Here is a 19,349-nt window from a genome sequence, read left to right on the forward strand (position 1 = left end):
AAGGAAATCAAGACAGTAATAATGACAAAATGTCTTGTATAGTTTGACCTGGAAAGCAATTGGAGCTAGTAAGGTGAGCATGCTCACTTCAGTACCACTGGTATCGCTTGCCTCCTCTATATTCCTTTTCTATTTCAACTAGTATTCTAGGAGTTCCCATTGTGGCACAGTGGAAGCAAATCTGACTAGTGTCCATTACGATACAGGTTCAATCCCTGGCCTTACTCATTGGGTCAGGGATCCGGCGTTGCCGTGAGCTGTGGTATAGGTCACAGACATAGCTTGGATCCCACATACAGCCGGCCGCTGTAGCTCTGATTCAGCCCCTAGCCTGGGAACTTCCATATGCCGCAGGTGCGGCCCTAAAAAGCAAAAAATAATGGTAATAACAATTAATATTATTATATATAAAGAAAATACATTAAAATGCTATATATATTTTTTTATTCTGGGGGGGCGATGGAAAGGATTCATTGTCTTTTCCTTCTAAATCTAAAATCAATTTAGATCCTTAAGCAAGTATAAAAACTCTTATTTAGCATTTCAAATTTAACATATATAAACATTTGTTAATCTGGCTGTCGTTCATAAAACAAAAACTAATGACTTGTTTAAGATCTTTTGGTAGGCTTTAGTGTTTATTATAAGCAGTAATCTTACTTGCCTTTATTACATGTCTTCAACAAAATAGTCTGATGAATTACCATTAGTTCTAATAATCTAGGAAAAAATCGGTCAGATAATTAAATTCACAGTATCCTCTTAAAAACTTGTACATACGTATATTTTTTTTATTTTGGGTTTTTTTCACCATTGCTAAGGTTTTTCTTCTTTGGGTTCAGTTATTATTTGGAGTAGCATGTTATTTTTAAACTGTTTTTCTCTTAGGGTTAATTTCTATCAAAAGTTTATTCATCTCTCCCCTTTTTAGTCATTGTGAACACACTCAAGTTGATCCTCTAATCAGAAGCATTCTATTCCTAAACCAAAGACAGCGGGAAATCAAATCTAGTTCATTCTCCTTTTTATATCTAGACTCTAGAAATCTTAGAATTTTAAGTATTCTTCATGGGTTTCCTTTGAAAGTCAGTTAAACAATTTTACTTTTAAGCGTGAGTAAAAATATGTGAAGGAAATCTTTTTGAGGTTTTTTGTTTTGTTTTTAATAGTAGCTTTTCTGAGATTTAATTCACAAATAATGCAATTCATACCTGCTTAAAATGTAAATTAACTTGTAGTATATTCAGAGTCGTTCAACCATCATAAAATCTAGAACATTTTCATCATGACTTCCTCATCCCCATCCCACTACAAAAGCCCTGTATCCCCAGGAGTCACTCCTCTCTATCCCTAAACAACCACTAATTTACTTTCTTTCTCTGTAGATTTTCGTATTCATGTGAATGGAATAATATAGTACGTGCTATTTTGTGATGAAGATAATTTTTAAATGCTTTTCTTTAGTGCTCCATTTTGGACAACTTTTAATTTATACTTTTTTTTGTGATTAAGGCTGTTGTGGTGACTGATGGAGAGAGAATTCTGGGTCTTGGAGATCTGGGTGTCTATGGAATGGGAATTCCAGTAGGAAAACTATGTTTGTATACAGCTTGTGCAGGAATACGGCCTGATAGATGTCTGCCTGTGTGTATTGATGTAGGAACCGATAATCCAGTGAGTAAAATCATTTTCCCCCTTTGATCCTTCTTCCATATTAAAAAAAAAAATGCTTGTATTATATTCTTCTTTTGAAGATAATATTAAAAAAAATTCTGTGCTTAGGAGTTCCCATTGTGGCTCAGTGGTTAACGAATCCAACTAGGAACTGTGAAGTTGCAGGTTTGATCCCTGGCCTTGCTTAGTGGGTTAAGGATCTGATGTTACGTGAGCTGTGGTGTAGGTCGCAGACACGGCTCAGATCCTGCGTGGCTGTGGCTCTGGGTGTAGGCTGGCAGCTATAGCTCCGATTCCACCCCTAGCCTGGGAACCTCCACATGCCTTGGGTGCTGCCCTAGAAAAGGCAAAAAGACAAAACAAAAATTCTGTGATTAGATTTTAGCCTTTGTCTTAAACTTCTTGTAATATTTGTACAAATAGTAGTAAATTAAGCCTGTTAAGTTTTTTAAGAAGGGCAATAAAGTTTTAAAACTTATCAATTTTTTATTTTACAGTTTTAGTTTTATAGAATATGTTTAAACTGGTTCTATAACACAATTTTTTCATTTGGTCTGTTTTATAGGCACTCTTAAAAGACCCATTTTACATGGGCTTATATCAGAAAAGAGATCGATCACAGCGTTATGATGATCTAATTGATGAATTTATGAAGGCCATTACTGACAGGTATTTTTAAAAATTTGAACATATGAAGCATCCTTAATTTTTTTTTTTAAAGAAGAACCACAAGAGTTCCTACTGTGGCACAGTATGTTAAGAATCCAACTGCAGGAGTTCCCGTCGTGGCGCAGCGATTAACGAATCCGACTAGGAACCATGAGGTTGTGGGTTCAATCCCTGGCCTTGCCCAGTGGGTTAAGGATATGGCGTTGCCATGAGCTGTGGTGTAGGTTGCAGACGTGGCTCAGATCCTGTGTTGCTCTGGCTCTGGCGTAGGCTAGCAGCCACAGCTCCAATTAGACCTCTAGCCTGAGAACCTCCATATGCCACCGGAGCGGCCCAAGAAATGGCAAAAAGACGGAAAAAAAAAAAAATCCAACTTCAGTGGCTTGGGTTGCTGCAGAGGTGCAGGTTCGATCCATGGCCTGGCACAGTGGGTTAAAGGATCTGGCATTGCTGCAGCTGCAACATAGGTCACAGCTGTGGCTTAGATTCAGTCCCTGGCCTGGGAACTTCCTTCCGCATGCCACAGGTTCTTTTTTAAAATAAAAAAGAACCACCATTTTATTTTATCTCTTGTGAATATAGGTAAAAGGAGATAAGATTTTTGAGACCTTCGTTTCTTTCCTGCTTGATTAGATGTGCTGATATGGAATGTCCTGAGTTATCTGACATCTTGAGCACACTGAAATCTTGAAGTCTGCGCCTGCTGCTTTTCAAGTACCCTCACTGTGTGATTCTTTCAGCCCCTGGCATACAGGCACGCTCCACCATTCCAGAGAAATTCTTGTGCAGCTTCCATGTTTTAAATTTGCTGACAACTTGGTCTTTGTCTCTCTCCTCCTCTCTGCAGCCTCTAACCAGGTTTTCCACTCCTACCTCCTTGAAATTCTCTCTTCTTTTGACCACTAAAAGACCTTCCTATCTTGCTCTTTCTCCCACCTTTTTTTCTTTCCTTTGACATCTCCACTGGGTTCTTCTTGCTCTCTCTTATTAAACGCAGATGTATCTCTTCTCTTTGAGTTGTGTAAGCTATGACTTTTATGCATGTGACTCCTAAGTCTATGAAAACCCGTCTCTGTTGTCCCACTTCCCTCTTGCACTTCCAACAGCTGGAATCGTCCAACAAGACATTTTTTTGCTCCTTTATATTCATGTCCAAAACTTACCTTTCTAAATTGCCACCTTTTATAAATCCAGCCTCTGTTAATGGCATTAACACGCACCCTATTGCCAAACCATTGATCTTGGTCTAATCTTTGACTCTTCCTCCTCCTCCTCCATCAACCCCACAGTGTCACTCAGTCCTCAAATCCAGTTATTACTACCTCTTAAATACCTCAGAAATATATCTTCTCTTTTCCATTGCCACAGGCTTCTTGCATATCCTTATCTCTTTTTTGGATTCTTTAAAACCTCACTCTAACTTTTCTCCTGTCCATTTCCTCTCCACCATTTTAGTCTTTTAAAATCGTGCACCTCATTATATCATTCTTTTGCTTGAAATCTATCAGCGGTTTCTTACTGCCATAGGGTAAAGTCCAAGTTCTTTATGATCTAGCGTGCCCTACCTTTTAGATTACTGGTACATGGAAGAGACTAAAAAATTAACTCCTTTTCAGAGTAAGAGTTGACATACCTAAAACTTTTGGGAGTTCTCATTGTGGCTCAGTGGGTTACAAACATGACTAGTGTCCATGAAGATGCAGGTTTGATCCCTGGCCTCACTCAGTGGGTTAAGGATTTGGCATTGCCATGAGCTGTGGTGTAGCTCGCAGACTTGGCTCCAGTCCTGCATTGCCTGTTATGTTGTAGGCCGGAAGCTATGGTTCTGATTCGACCCACTAGCCTGTGGCCCAAAAAGCAATAAATAAATAAATATAAACTTTTCATCGTCCTAGAACTTTCCCCCATCCCCCACTTCCCTGCCTTGGAAAATCAGATAGTATCTTCCTAGTTATCCACGTTGCTTTTCACTTTAATGTTTCCCTCACTTAGCAGGTGATCCTTGTCAAGTTCTATTTGTTCATTCTTTTTTTTTTTTTTTTTTTTTTGGCCCTGCCCATGACATGCAGAAGTTCCTGGGCCAGGGTTCAAACCCATGCCATAGCAGCAACCGAAGCCACTGCAGTGATGCTGGATCCTTAACCTGCTGCACCACAAGAGGACTCCTGTTTGCTCATTCTAATATCTCCTAATTGTTCCTTTCACTTCTGTGGCTAAATATCTCTTCTTGTCCTAATCTCATAGTAGCTTCCTGGCTGTCCTTCCTGTTTCATCTCTCCCCATGTTGGTATGTGCTCACGTCACTGGCAGGTTTATCCTTCCTAAAGGGCATCTTAGATGAATTCTTCCCTTCTCTAGCCTTCAGTGATTCTACATTAGATACAGAATAAAGTCCCCATTCTATAATTTTGCATTTAAGATTCTCCCTTATCTGGCTCCAAGCTACCTTTACCAACTTATCCCTTATACTTTCATAAAAACCTTGAAATATATAGCCAGACTGTTGACGATTCAGGGTTAGCAAAATACATCTTGTTTTTCTTCCTACTGCTTTACTTTTTGTTCTTTCAGGGACCAAGTCAAATCCCATCTCCTTTTCAAGCCTTCCCTTACTCCATCTCACCAAGATGATTGATTAGCATTTTTCTGACTACCAGTGAACTCATACAGTGGTTATTTTTTAACCTTTTATTTAATATATACTGTCCTGTGTTGCTGATTAACTGTGAATGTAATGAAAATGTATCATTTTATATCAAATACATTCTTTTTGAAACCCAGAGAAAAAATTTGTTTTTAGGAAGTTATTTTTGCATGTGTATGCCAAGCACCCTCTTAGGCACTTGGAAATGGTTTATATAGTAATATCCCTTAGGTCCATCATGGTACTCCATTTTATTTTAAGCATCTCACAAATTTTTCTGAATAAATAATACATTTTTCTACACTTCTAGTCCAGTCTTTCACAGACTCCAAAAATTGCCAGATGGCTTTAAATGAACTTAGTACATTGTTTTTAAATGTGATCATGAGGAATATTAGACAGGAAATCAGTTTAAAAGTTGTATTTTCAACACAACCATTATGGCTTTTGCTATTTTTAGATATGGACGGAACATACTTATTCAGTTTGAAGACTTTGGAAATCATAATGCATTCAGGTTCTTGAGAAAATACCGAGAAAAATATTGTACCTTCAATGACGATATTCAAGGTAAAGCAAAAAGAAGTTTAGGTTTTTGATTGCTATTTAAAAAATTTTTTTAATGTCCCCATTTTTTACTTTAACTTTATTTTTCTTGTAGGGACAGCTGCAGTAGCTCTAGCTGGTCTGCTTGCAGCCCAAAAAGTTATTGGTAAATCCATCTCAGAACACAAAATCTTATTTCTTGGAGCGGGAGAGGTAAGTTTTTGTAAGCTTTTAGGATTTAAAACCAGCCCTCTCCTTGGGAATTGGAAAATGGGGTATAATGAACTTATAACTTGGTTGAGATAGCGGGTATAAATTTGAGGTCTCTGGGAAATAGGTAATTTAAAATACGTTTGGAAAGAGTATCACAAAGAATCAAGTTTTGCATGCTTTGTGAGGGAAGAATAGACTATATATTGCTCATAACATATAATTATCATATAAAAAGTAATTAGTGCTGCATCATACTCTAGTCTTTGTTTTTTAAATGTATGTTTTATTGGACAGGCTGCTCTTGGAATTGCAAATCTTATAGTTATGGCTATGGTAGAAAATGGCCTCTCGGAAGAAGAAGCTCAAAAGAAAATTTGGATGGTTGACAAGTTTGGTTTATTATTTAAGGTAAGGTATTTAAAACTTGAAGAAGCATGGGAGTTCCCTTTGTGTCTCAGAGGCTAACAAACCTGATTAGGATCCATGAGAATGTGGGTTTGATCCCTGGCCTCGCTCAGTGGGTTAAGGATCTGGCGTTGGAGTGAGCTGTGGTGTAGGTCGCAGACGAAGCTCAAATCTGGCTTATATCTGGTGTTGCTGTGGCTGTGGCGTAGGCCGGATGCTGCATCTCCAATTCGACCCCTAGCCTGGGAACTTCCCATTATGCCTCCGGTGCAGCCCTAAAAAGCAAAAAACAAAACAAAACAAAAAACTTGAAGCAAAAGAATGTTGTTACAATGATTTTATTTTTTTTCATATTCAAATCACAATCCTATGTTGACACCAGACTTATTCTTTCTTTCTTTGTTCTCTGACTGACACTGCTAAAACCTAGTGGTTTTTAATGGGAACTCAGAAGTTTCTAATTATATTGTTAGCAGGATACCTGATATTTGAGCAGAAATTCTTTAACCCTTTAGAGATCATAATCCCTGAAGCAATCTGATAGAAATCTATGGACCTTTTCCTCAGAAAAAGGGTACATATTGCTAAAGTCCATTTATGGATAACAAAAGAGTTTCTGTCCCAGATTAACTTGGTATTCTTGGGACCTGCCTGTATTCCTAGGATTGATGGCCTTTTCTGTAGCTCAAGAAATGCCTTATGTCTTATATGGTGTAGCACACTGAAATAGAGATAAACTATTTCATAGTTGAACCTATCCAGTACACAGTGCTGTTGTATTTTTGCCATATATAATGATGCAGCAGTTACATGTCATTTATGTCTTTGGAGCAAGCTTTTGTCAATATATTTTGTTCCAGTTCTGAAATCTTTTCTTCTTAATTAGTGCTAGTATTCTATTAGTACAAAAAATGAAATGATTAAATGAAAGCATGTGAATGAAAAACTTGAATGCTTAAATTATTTTAATTTTTAAAAGTGGTTTAAACTGTACCATTGTGGTAAGACTTTACAAGTGTTATCTCATGATCTTTTTTTAATATCAAAAATCTTATCAAAAATTCTGTGAAATTTTACAAATGAAGAAAGAGGTTTAAGAAGGTCAGGTCACTTTTCTAAGATCATCAGCTTATAACTGATAGAGGTAGGCCTCACACCCAAGTAGCCTTTCTGTAAATCGTATGCTCTTAATCATTCAGCTGTGTTGCCTCCCAGAGTTGTGTCTGCCATACTTCCTTGTCTATAGGATGCAAAGATAATAACACATTGGAAGGCTATTGGGGATATATATATATATATATATATAAAATATATATATATATATTTTTTTACTAGTACACAATTAGTTTGGTGCTTCTTTTTGTGATACTGGTTTTTAAAAAGGTTTTGTGATTCTTTATCATCTCCATAACAAGTCCAGTCTGGAATGAATACAAGTGAAAATCTCTGTTCACCTACAAGTTTAGGGTTTAGTTTTTGTTTTGTTTTTTGGCTGCACCCGTGGCATATGGAAGTTCCCAGGCCAGGGACTGAATCCAAGCCACAGCTGTGACCTGTGCCACAGCTGAGGCAATGCTGGATCCTTAACCCACTGTGCCAGGCCAGGGATCAAGCCTTTGCCTCAGCAGCGACCCAAGTCGCTGCAGAGACAACACCATATCCTTAACCTGCTGTGCCACAAGGGAACTCTGATGGTATATTTTTCTTTTAGGATGAGTTTTAGACTTTGTATCTCTCCTGGGGACCCAAAACACTGCCCTCTTTTTTGAGGCTTCCCTTGTTGAGGCCTTCATAGGAGAGTGTGGTCTTCCTGGGAGCAAGCCTGTAGAGCTGCTGTTGTGAGAACTTGGATCTGTTGAGGCTGTATTTTAGTCTTTTAGTTAACTTCCCAGCCAAGTGATGGTGGCGTGATGCTTTTCCCAGCCCTTGCTGGTTCTTACCTTGGGTTATTCTGGAATTCTGATGGAAGCAGTCACCTTTGCAGAGGGGAATCTTCTTTTCTGCCAAGATGAGAATGTGGAATTCTCAGACTGGTTGGTTTTTGCATTCAACATGTTTTTGTCTGCTTTAAATTGTTGAAAAATTCTTCATTGTTTAGTGTGTCTCCTCCCCGTGTGATACTACTAAGGATTTGCTTTTTAGTCTTTAACCTGGGATTTGGTGAGGAAAGTGTTATTTCTTCATTCAGCTATTTTGTCCCTTTCCTCTTGTTTCTGAACTCTTGGTGGTACAAGTCCATGATATCTAATTGCAATCCTGAAATCCTAAAAGCTCTGAAATCTCAAGAGTTTTCCCTGAAATTTACTTGGTAATAAATCTGATAGACCTGAACTTATCTGGTAGCAAGCCCAAAGAGGGTATTTCTGATCTTCACCTTTTGTCCTTGGTGTGACTATTCATAATTTCTGCTTGGTTGTGGAGTGCTTACTGGGAGGGTATTTGTGATATATTATCAAAGGTCATTTCTAAAATATGAAATTCTAAAATAAAAATGCAGCTAGCCCACATAAGGGATTATAGATCTTTGTGCCATATTTAGGAGGACTTAGAGTAAATGAGTTTTTGAGAGGGATTAGGAAGTTTCAGGTTATATTGGAATTTAAAATTTTTTTTTGTCTTGTTAGGGCCACACCCATGGCATAAGGAGGTTCCCAGGCTAGGAGTCAATTCAGAGCTATAGCTGCCGGCCAATACCACAGTCACAGCAGTGCCACATTCAAGCTGCATCTGCAACCTGTACCACAGCTCACGGCAATGCTGGATCCTTAACCCACTGAGCGAGGCCAGGGATTGAACCTTGTGTCTTCATGGATACTAGTCAGATTCATTTCTGCTGAGCCATGACAGGAACTCCATTATATTGGAATTTAACTTGTGGAGGGTTTTTAGTTTGTTTTTTGTTTTTGTGTTTTTTCTTTTTTTTGTTTTTTGCTTTTTAGGGCTACACCTGCAGCACATGGAGGTTCCCAGGCTAAGGGTCCAATCGGAGCTATAGCTGCCAGCCTGCTCCACAGCCATACAGGATCTGAGTTGCATCTGCGACCTACACCACAGCTCACAGCAACTCCGGATCCTTAACCCACTGAGCAAAGCCAGGGATTGAACCCACAACCTCATGGTTCCTAGTTGGATTCATTTCTGCTGTGCCACAACAGGAACTCATAATTTGTATTTTATATTTGGGTCTATAGGTGATATGAAAATAGAATTGGAAGACAGGGGTTGAAGAGAAAAGTAAATGAAAATGAAAAGTCATTCTTGGAGTTCCCGTCGTGGCGCAGTGGTTAACGAATCTGACTAGGAAGCATGAGGTTGCGGGTTCGATCCCTGCCCTTGCTCAGTGGGTTAAGGATCCGGCTTTGCCGTGAGCTGTGGTGTAGGTCGCAGACACAGCTCGGATCCCGCGTTGCTGTGGCTCTGGAGTAGGCTGGCAGCTACAGCTCCGATTAGACCCCTAGCCTGGGAAAACTCCATATGCCATCGGAGCGGCCCAAGAAATGGCAAAAAGACAAAAAAAAAGGAAAGTCATTCTTTTTTTTTTTTTTTTTTTTTTTTTTTTGCTATTTCTTTGGGCCGCTCTGGCGGCATCTGGAGGTTCCCAGGCTAGGGGTCGAATCGGAGCTGTAGTCTCCGGCCTATGCAGGAGCCACAGCAACGCAGGATCCGAGCCGCGTCTGCAGCCTACACCACAGCTCACGGCAACGCCGGATTGTCAACCCACTGAGCAAGGGCAGGGACCGAACCCTCAACCTCATGGTTCCTAGTCGGATTCGTTAACCACTGTGCCACGACGGGAACTCCCAGTCATTCTTGTAGAAACAGTATGTGACTTTTAATGATGTCTTTTCAATTAATCCTCAGTAAGTGTTTACTAAAAAACTATGTTTTATCCAAAAATTCAGGGGCGGAAAGCTAAAATAGACAGTCATCAGGAACCGTTTGCTCACCCAGCCCCAGACAACATTCCTGATAATTTTGAAGATGCAGTAAATATACTTAAGCCTTCAGCAATAATTGGTAAGTTTTCAAATCATTCTCTTATTTCCTGTACTTTGCCAGTGATAACTTCCTTGAAGGATTACTAAACATGAAATGACAGATTTTACCTAGCTTTCAGCATGTATGATGTTTTCTGAGATAGATTTTTTTTTAATTTAAGTATATTTGTGCAGTATTACACAGGTGACTGACAGATGTGTAGTGATTCACAATTTTTAAAGGTTATACTGCATTGATAGTTTTAAAATATTGGCACAAAGTGTTGTATATGATAGCTTTTAGATACAACGTGTATAAAGTTGTTAAGGGATGCTTGCCTGTACTTTTAACTTCTAGAAACTGTGATCGATCATGCTTTGCTTTTAGAGTTGGTATGACTGGTTGGCTCAAAACCTGAAAAAGACCAAAGTTATTTGACAGACTGTACCAAGAAAATCCTATGCAGAATCAAAGATTTTCATTGGCAACAAAGCTGAAAGCTTTTGGTATGTTTTAAGAGTCAGGCATTGCATACCTGACATCAGACTATGCAACATGGCATTAAGTTCACAGCAGAAAATGCAAAAGTTTTTTAAAGGAGGGGCTGTTTCATTTCCTATATAGCTCTAAAATTTGAATCTATTTTTCTTTAATTTTAGCAATGCCTTAAAGAGCCCTATTAAATGTTAATTATGAAAATTCATAATTTTTTAGAGTGCAAAGTAATCTTAAAGATTGCCCAGTCTGTTTCTCTCAAAACTCAGTACGGAAGTGGGTTAAGGATCCTGTGTTGTCATTGCAGCCGCTCAGGTCACTGCTGTGGCACAGGTTCAATCCCTGGCCAGGGAGCTTCTATATGCTTCGGGCATGGCAAAAAAAAAGAAAAGAAAGAAAAACTCAGCATGGTAACCTAAGAATCTGTCCGTTGACTCTGTCCCTGGAGGGTCAAGGAAACAAAAAGAAAAAATGTTTGGCATTCCCATTGTGGCTTAGCTGGTTAAGCACCAGCATAGTCTCTGTGAGGATGCGGGTTCAATATCTGGCCTCACTTAGTGGGTTGAGGATCTGGCACTGGCATAAGTTGCGGTATAGCTTGTAGATGTGGCTCAGGTCTGGTGTTGCTGTGGCTGTGGTATGGGTCTCAGCTGCAGCTGATTCGACCACTAGCCTAGAAACTTCCATCTGTGGCAGGTATGGCTGTAAAAAAAAGAAAAAGGTATTTAATTCTTTTAGAACTCATGGATTCCAAAAAATATGTCCACATACCTCCGCACGTGGAAACATTGAGTGGAAATGTTTATGTGAGAAAAACAAGCACAGAGATGTTAAGTAACTTGCCCAAGATTTGTGACTATTTCATACAGCCAGACGTGATAGAGGAGGCACCAACACTCTGGTTTCCAGATCAGTATTTTTCTTTATTACATGGCTGTTTATAAAACAGAATTTAAAATTATTTTGACTATCAAATATCTGTTCTTACTGGATGAACTGTATGAGCACTCAGCTGAGGTACTGCATGGTCATCCCCAAATTCCTACCAGGGACCAAGTATTCTTTCCTCATGATCTGCTTCTATACACTACATACTTAGCACCTGTTACAGGTTTTCTGATTTCCTATTTACTTTGTTGTTTTTCTCTCAACCATAAGCTCTCTGCACTATATTCATTTTTACATCCTAATGGCCTAATAATGTCTGAGACATTGTAGGGGCTTACTGAAAGGTCATTAAGCTGAATTCAGTATCAAGAAAGAGGATTGTTTTAGTCAAGATCTTTTATCCCTTCTGAATTCCTATTATTTTATCGTGAGTACCACAGAGTCTAACTATTTAACATTTGAGGTACAAGGTTTTAATTTAAAAAAATTGTAATGGTGAAATACAGATAACATAAAATTTGCCATCATAACCATTTATAAGTGTACTGTTAGTGTTAAGTGGATTCACATTGTTGTGCAACCAATCTCCAGAACTCTTCACCTTGTAAAACTGAAGGTCTGTGCCTGCTGGACAACAACTACAGATGGAGGTGGTCTTATACTCACTATTTACCATGTCCAGAGTAATAGTTAAGTGAAAAAATTTTAGCATTTTATTGTCTCTTCTTAGATTTAAGATTGGAATTATCTCAGCAATGTAAAACCTTATCTTTTAATGGGAGTTTACCTGTGCTTTTGTTATGTTAAACCTAGTGTAGAAATGTTATTGATGAGAATGCTGTATTTTACCTATAATGAAATTGCTTTTTCCCCACCTTATTTATTATAGGAGTTGCAGGAGCTGGCCGACTTTTTACTCATAATGTAATCAAAGCCATGGCTGATATCAATGAAAGGCCTATAATATTTGCATTAAGTAATCCTACAGCACAGGCTGAGTGTACAGCCGAAGAAGCATATACACTTACAGAGGTATCAATCAATAATAAGATGAATTGGTCATGTCTGTTATTTTCCCTCCATTAGCCTGTTAGTTATACATTCTTGAATAATTCTTTTCATGGTTGCTCTGGTGATTACAACATGCATAAAAAAATTCTGATCTTAATTATTACTTGTATCAGTTCTGAACGCAATTACTTTATATATCCATTTTAACATCTCATACCTTTTGTGCTGTTGTGCATTTTAATTCTCTATATTATAAATCCCAAAAGACATTATTTTTGTTTTAAAAATAAATTTTAAAAAGTAAATTCATTTAGGAGTTCCCATTGTGGCTCAGCGGAAACCAATCTGACTAGTATCCATGAGGACTCAAGTTCAATCCCTGGCCTTGCTAAGTGGGCTAAGGATCCAGCATTGCTGTGAGCTGTGGTGTGGGTTGCAGATGCGGCTTGGATCCTGCATTACTGTGGCTGTGGCTTAGGCTGGTGGCTACAGCTCCAGTTGGACCTCTAGCCTGGGAAACTCCATATGCTGTAGGTGTGACCCTAAAAAGACAAAAAAAAAAAAGTAAATTCATTTAGATTTACCTACATTTTAATATTTTTCTATTCCCAGTCTGCCCTTCATGCATATCTGTGCTTTCATCTGGGATTATTTTCTCCTATGAGAGGAACTTTCCTTAAGAGAAAGGGGTCTGGTGACTTTTTTGATAATTTCTTTATTTTATCCTTCATTTTGAATGATAATTGTTTTCACTGTGTGTAAAAGTAAAAGTAGATTATTTCAGAACTTTGAATATATCATCCTATTGTTTTTTGACTTCTATTTTCTTTTTCACACACCATTTTGTCTTGAGTTTTAAACAGTTTTACTCCTGTGTGGACAGTTGGTATGGTTTTCTTTGTATTTATTCCATCTGGGGATTGTAGAACTCCTGAGTCTGTGGCTTACTATCTTTTTAGATTCATCCTCTCTATTCTCCTGTGGGACAATAATTAATGTGAATGTCAGACTTTTTCATCATATCTAATATATTTCTTAAACTATTTTATATTTATACCATTTTGTTTTCTGTGTTTCATATCTTGTGATTTTCTTTGGACTTAGCTTCCAGTTTGCATGTTCTCTCTTTAGTTGTACTAATCTTTTGTTAGGTTCTTAATTTTACTGTGTTTTTCATTTGTGGAAATTCTCTTTGATTCTTTTCATAATAATTATTAAATTAGTGACAGACTTAAAATCACATATTATAGAAATGATCATTTTATAAATACTACTTTCTTGCCCTCACATGTCATGAAATAATTGTTTTTATCTACTTCAAGTGTGTCTTCACTGATCAAGAGCTTTTTTTTTTTTTTTTGAGTCAATCTGATAGCTATCTGGAACAAATTTTTGCTTTCATCTAAATTGTTTAAAATTTAATTGTTTTGAATTCTTTGACACTGCCACTTGGTTATGTCCCAGTTATAAGTATCTGCTTATATATTATTAGGACAGTTGGGTTTTTTCCCTACTGTTCTGTAAAGATATATTTGTAATCTCCACATGTAATCACTTTCTGTATTGTTCTTGCAAGTGATCTTTAAGTGGCTCTAGGAAGGGAATTTCTTTCTTAGTTGATTATGATATTGTTAGTTTCAGGTATACAACAAAGTGATTCTTTTTTTTTCCATCTTTTTAGGTTATTTTACATTATAGGTTATTATAAGGTATTGAATATAGATCCCTGTGCTATACAGTAAATTCTTGTTTAGGAAGTAATTTTTAAAGCTTAGTTTACAATGATATATAGTAATAATAACTGTTAGGTCATGCCCTTGAGAATAATTGATAAGTCTTATGTATGTTTTTACCTCTATTAAAAGCTTTTTTATGGAAAATTTCAAGCATATACAAAAGTAGAAAGAACAGGGAGTTCCCGTTGTGCCTCAGTGGTTAACAAACCCAACTAGTATCCATGAGGACACGGGTTTGATCCCTGGCCTTGCTCAGTGGGTTAGGCATCCAGCATTGCTGTGAGCTGTGGTATAGGTCAAAGATTCAGCTCGGATCCTGAGTTGCTGTAGCTGTAGCATAGGCCGGCAGCTATAACTCTGATTCGACCCCTAGTTTGGGGACCTCCATATGCCATGTGTGTGGACCTAAAAAGACAAAAAAAAAAAAAAAAAAAAAAAAAAAAAAAAGTTCCTGTCATAGCACAATGGAAACAAATCCGACTAGGAACCATGAAGTTGCGAGTTCAATTCCTGGCCTTGCTCAGTGAGTTAAGGATCTGGCATTGCCATGAGCTGTGGTGTAGGCCACAGACGTGGCTTGGATCTGGTGTGTCTGTGGCTATGGCTGTGGCCGGCAGCTGTTAACTCCAATTAGACCCCTAGTCTGGGAACCTCCATATGCCACGGGTATGGCCCTAAAAAGCAAAAAAAAAAAGAAAAAAAGTAGAAAGAACAGAACAGTATAATTAACTTCTGTGTACCGATACCCTGCTTCAAAACTGATTAACTTATTTCTAGGCATGTTTCTTCTACATTCTACTCACTTTAGATTTGGAAGCCAATCTTAGACATCATATCATTTTATATCTCCCCAAAATTAAGGATTCTTTTAAAAATATAATCAGGGAGTTCCCTTCATGGCTTAGTGGTTAACGAACCTGACTAGGATCCATGAGGATGTGGGTTCGATCCCTTGTCTCTCTCAGTGGGTTAAGGATCTGGCATTGCTGTGAACTGTGGTGTAGGCCAGCAGCTACAGCTCCAATTTGACCCCTAGGCTGGGAACCTCCATAGGCCACAGGTGCAGCCCTAAAATAGCAAAAAAAAAAAAAAAAAAAAAGTGTGTATATATATATATATATATATATATATATATACACACACACATATATATATAAAATCAGTATAATTTATCATACCTCACAATTTTAACTACAATTTTTTTTTTTTGTCTTTTTAGGGCCGCACCCACAGCATATGGAGGTTCCCAGGCTAGGGGTAGATGCAGAGCTGTAGCTGCCGGCCTGCACCACAGCCACAGCAACTTGGGATCTAAGCCACATTTGCGAACTACACCAGAAGTCACAGCAATGCCAGATCCTTAACCCAGTGAATGAGGCCCAGGATTGAACCCATATCCTCATGGATACTAGTTGGGTTCATTAACCACTGAGCCACAATGGAAGCTCCCACCAATTTTTAAATACTTATTTGATTCTTTCGTATAGCTTTTAGTTATACAAAATTTTCTGTCTTGTTTAATTTCTTAAATATATGGATCGTAATTAAAGATAATGTCTGATAACAAATATCTCACTATGAGTCCTTTTCTATAACGTCTTTCTTTTTCATAATTACCCAGTTCTTGTCTTTTTGTAAACCTAGTTTTGTTTTTTCTTACTTATTGCCTGCTAGATAGTGCTGATGAAGAATTGTAGCAATAATTTGAGGCTCATGAAGAAGTTATTTTCCTCCAGAGGGGCTCTGCCTTTCCTTCTGCAGGCTGTTACTCTGGGGTAGCTCTCCTTAATAATTCATCAGGATGTAATGTGGGAGGCCTCTTCTGTCTCCACAGTTCATGTTTTTTCTTGGATATGAATCAAAAACCCTGGGTCGTTTATCAGCACTCCTCACCCCTAGGGGTCCCCGAACTTTACTTTTTCTCTCTCTGACATCATGAGACTCCTGATAGCTTTGCTGTTCAGGATCTCAGCCACAGATTTTCTTTTTGAAATCAGTCACCTGAAGAAGGAAAGCTTCGAATGCTAGGCTCAAATATTGTGCTTTCCTCTTTTTTTTTTTTTTTTTTTTTTTTTTTGCATCTTGACTGTCTCCTACCTCCAAGCTCTATATCTTGGTAACACTCCTGTTTTCTTAAAACATTTTTAATATATTTCATCCAGTTTTTCTCATTGTTACCAGGAGAATTGGTGCAAAACAACCTAGAAGACTACTGTCAAAGCAGAACCCTTTCTCAGAACTTTCTGAACTTAATGTTCATGCTCTTGATATATTTAGCATTATCTTTTCTCATTGTTATAAATTTTATTTTGACACATATATTCCCTCAAAATTCCTTCTGATTTTATATTTCCACTCTGTGTTAGTCAAAATAAATTCTCTTGACTACTGGCTTCCAATAGTTATAATAATTACTCAAACTTTTAATAATTATTGAAATCTAAGCTATGCTTAGAACAGGTAGAGAATGGTAATAGCTATCTGTAGAAAATGCTGTAGCTGTCTGGAATCATAGGTCCAAGGTAGTCACCTGGGTCCACCACTAGCACAGCTGACTTGCTTCTAAACATAAATCTTAGATCATTTTGAAGCTGAAGTATGTCTTGTAAAAAGTAATAATTACTATATATAGGAGTTCCCATTGTGGCGCAGGAGAAGTGAATCTAACTGATAACCACGAGGTTGTGGGTTTGATCCCTGGGTTCACTCAGTGGGTTAAGGATCTGGTGTTGCCATGAGCTATGGTGTAGGTCGAAGACATGGCTTGGATCCCGCGTTGCTGTGGTTATGGCACAGGCCGGCAGCTGCAGCTCCAATTGGACCCCTAGCCAGGAACCTCCATATGCCACGAGTGAGGTCCTAAAAAGCAAAAACAAACAAACAAACAAAAAAAAAAAAAACAAAATTACTGTATGTGGTAGACTTCAGATTGTCCAAAGGGTCAAATTCATGAGTGCTAAATCCACTAATGCCAAGAGTTGACTATAGTTCAAAGAATAATTACTTTTGGTATAATGTACATCTTTAGATCCAGGGAAAAGAAGAGAAAGCATTATCTCAACACAAAATAACTCTTGTCAAATGTTTAGGTGTCATGTCAGTTTGCCCATCATACCATGTGGAGATAGTTCAGCTTTCTGTAAATCACCTGTTAACTTCATCCAGGTAGTTGTTTAAACATGACTTCCTCAAGTATTCCCAGTCAACCTGTTTGAAAACTGTCGTTTTCTTGCTCCTTGTCTTTTTTTGTTGGGTAGGTATGGGGTAGATGAAATTTGTAGGGAAAAATATATATATCATTTATAAAGATTTAGAAATTAACCTTCAGGTCCTGTTCAATCCATGGCACCTAATTCCCTTAGAAATACTGAAAGTGCTAGTAACATTTATTATATGCCATTATAGATCACTGAACTAAAATCAATGGATACAGCCAATTTGGAGATTTCTTTTTCTTTAACAAGACAACATGCCATATCTTTCTGGGGTACTAGTGTGGTTACACTATATACTTGTTTTATAAACCGCCAAACTGGGAGGCATTCTAGTGTAATAGAAAAGCCATGGGTTTTAAAGTTATAAAAATCTGGATTCAAGTTTAACTGCTACAAGTGTGATGTGTGATTTTTTTACAAAGTACTTGGAAATATGTAGGCATTAGCTTTCTAAGATTTTTTAAAACACCTATCAGTGAAATGGAGATGACAATCTCATAAGCCTAGTATGTGGGCTAATAAATTAACAGATAAAAGCACCTGGTATAGAGCCAAAAACAACAGATGTACAGTAAATGGTAGCAGTTTAATTTTTGATGTTTTTCCCTCATCCATAGATATGTATAGCAATCTTTATTAGGGATGGTATTTTTTTTTTTTTTGGCCATCCACATTTTTAAAGTTTTAAATGATATAGAAATGTCAGGTTTTAAACAAATTTTTTTATATATATAATGATTTTTATTTCTTTCTATTATAGCTGGTTTACAGTGTTCTGTCAATTTTCTGCTATACAGCAAGGTGACCCAGTTACACATACATGTATACATTTTTTTTTCTCACATTATCATGCTCCATCATAAGTGACTAGACATAGTTCTCAGTGTTAAAAAAATTTCTTAATGACATTTTTCAGCTTTATGTGAATGTATGCCAAGCATAAAACAAACCTCACTCTAATAAGGATTTTAATGAAAGGATTACTTTATATAGTAAATTATGCCTCTTTTCAAGTAATATATTGGCCTATTTTACTACAGAATTTTTCTTTCAAATTACCTCAGTTTTCTAGTCCACATAAAGTAACAAAATTGACATTTCATTTCTCAACAGGGACGGTGTTTATTTGCCAGTGGCAGTCCATTTGGGCCAGTGAAACTCAGTGATGGGCAGGTCTTTACACCAGGTCAAGGAAACAATGTATATATTTTTCCAGGTAAATGCCACCATTTATGTTACAGAGTAGTCATTAATTATATTAAAATTCCTTATGAAATTCTTTAGAATTTAGGGTTAGAAAAAAAAACATGGTATTTACAGGATTTTGGTGTGAATTTACAGGAAAACTCAAGGAATTCAGCAAATCTATCTTGCTCTATTTCCCCTCAACATTTATTTACTCATGTTTTTCATTAAATTTATTTCTATTATAGAAATAAAGTAGTACATGGTTCATAAAAATGGAAAAGGAACAATGTTAAAAAATTAATTCTCTTTATTACACTTACCAGGTATAACCACAGTGGTTTCCTCTGAGTTTTTCTGATGGTGACCAGAATGACTGGCACACTTATCTCCCTATATCTTGATTCTTCCAACCCTAAACTATATGTATGAACTTCTAACCGTGAAGTATAAATAATGGTCCATACATACCTCCTAATACCTTGCTTCCTCACTCTACCTCTCAATTTGTTACTGCTTTTAGTTGTTCTAGTAGTTACCTTTATCTTATATAATATACTTAAAGAGCTTTATAAGCAATTAAAGACAATTTTTATTAGCTTGCCACAGTAAAAAATGAAAAAAAAAATCTAGCATTTAGCTTTCTTTTCTCTTCTTATTTCATTTCTCAACTATGGCTAGTTAATATTT

General features: G+C 37.3%; 1 protein-coding gene across 2 annotated transcripts in view; it reads left to right on the plus strand.

The window, feature by feature from the left end:
- Positions 1-19,349, plus strand: part of ME2 (malic enzyme 2) — a 56,375-nt gene that overhangs the window by 24,875 nt on the left and 12,151 nt on the right. For both annotated transcript variants that reach the window (XM_021093285.1, XM_021093292.1), the window contains exons 6-13: positions 1,513-1,674; positions 2,240-2,343; positions 5,448-5,557; positions 5,649-5,746; positions 6,041-6,154; positions 10,054-10,168; positions 12,402-12,544; positions 18,588-18,690. In XM_021093285.1, the coding sequence (XP_020948944.1) occupies positions 1,513-1,674; positions 2,240-2,343; positions 5,448-5,557; positions 5,649-5,746; positions 6,041-6,154; positions 10,054-10,168; positions 12,402-12,544; positions 18,588-18,690 (949 nt within the window). The remainder of the gene's footprint in view (positions 1-1,512; positions 1,675-2,239; positions 2,344-5,447; positions 5,558-5,648; positions 5,747-6,040; positions 6,155-10,053; positions 10,169-12,401; positions 12,545-18,587; positions 18,691-19,349) is intronic.

This window comes from Sus scrofa, chromosome 1 (assembly GCF_000003025.6).
Source record: "Sus scrofa isolate TJ Tabasco breed Duroc chromosome 1, Sscrofa11.1, whole genome shotgun sequence".
Lineage (NCBI taxonomy): Eukaryota > Metazoa > Chordata > Mammalia > Artiodactyla > Suidae > Sus > Sus scrofa.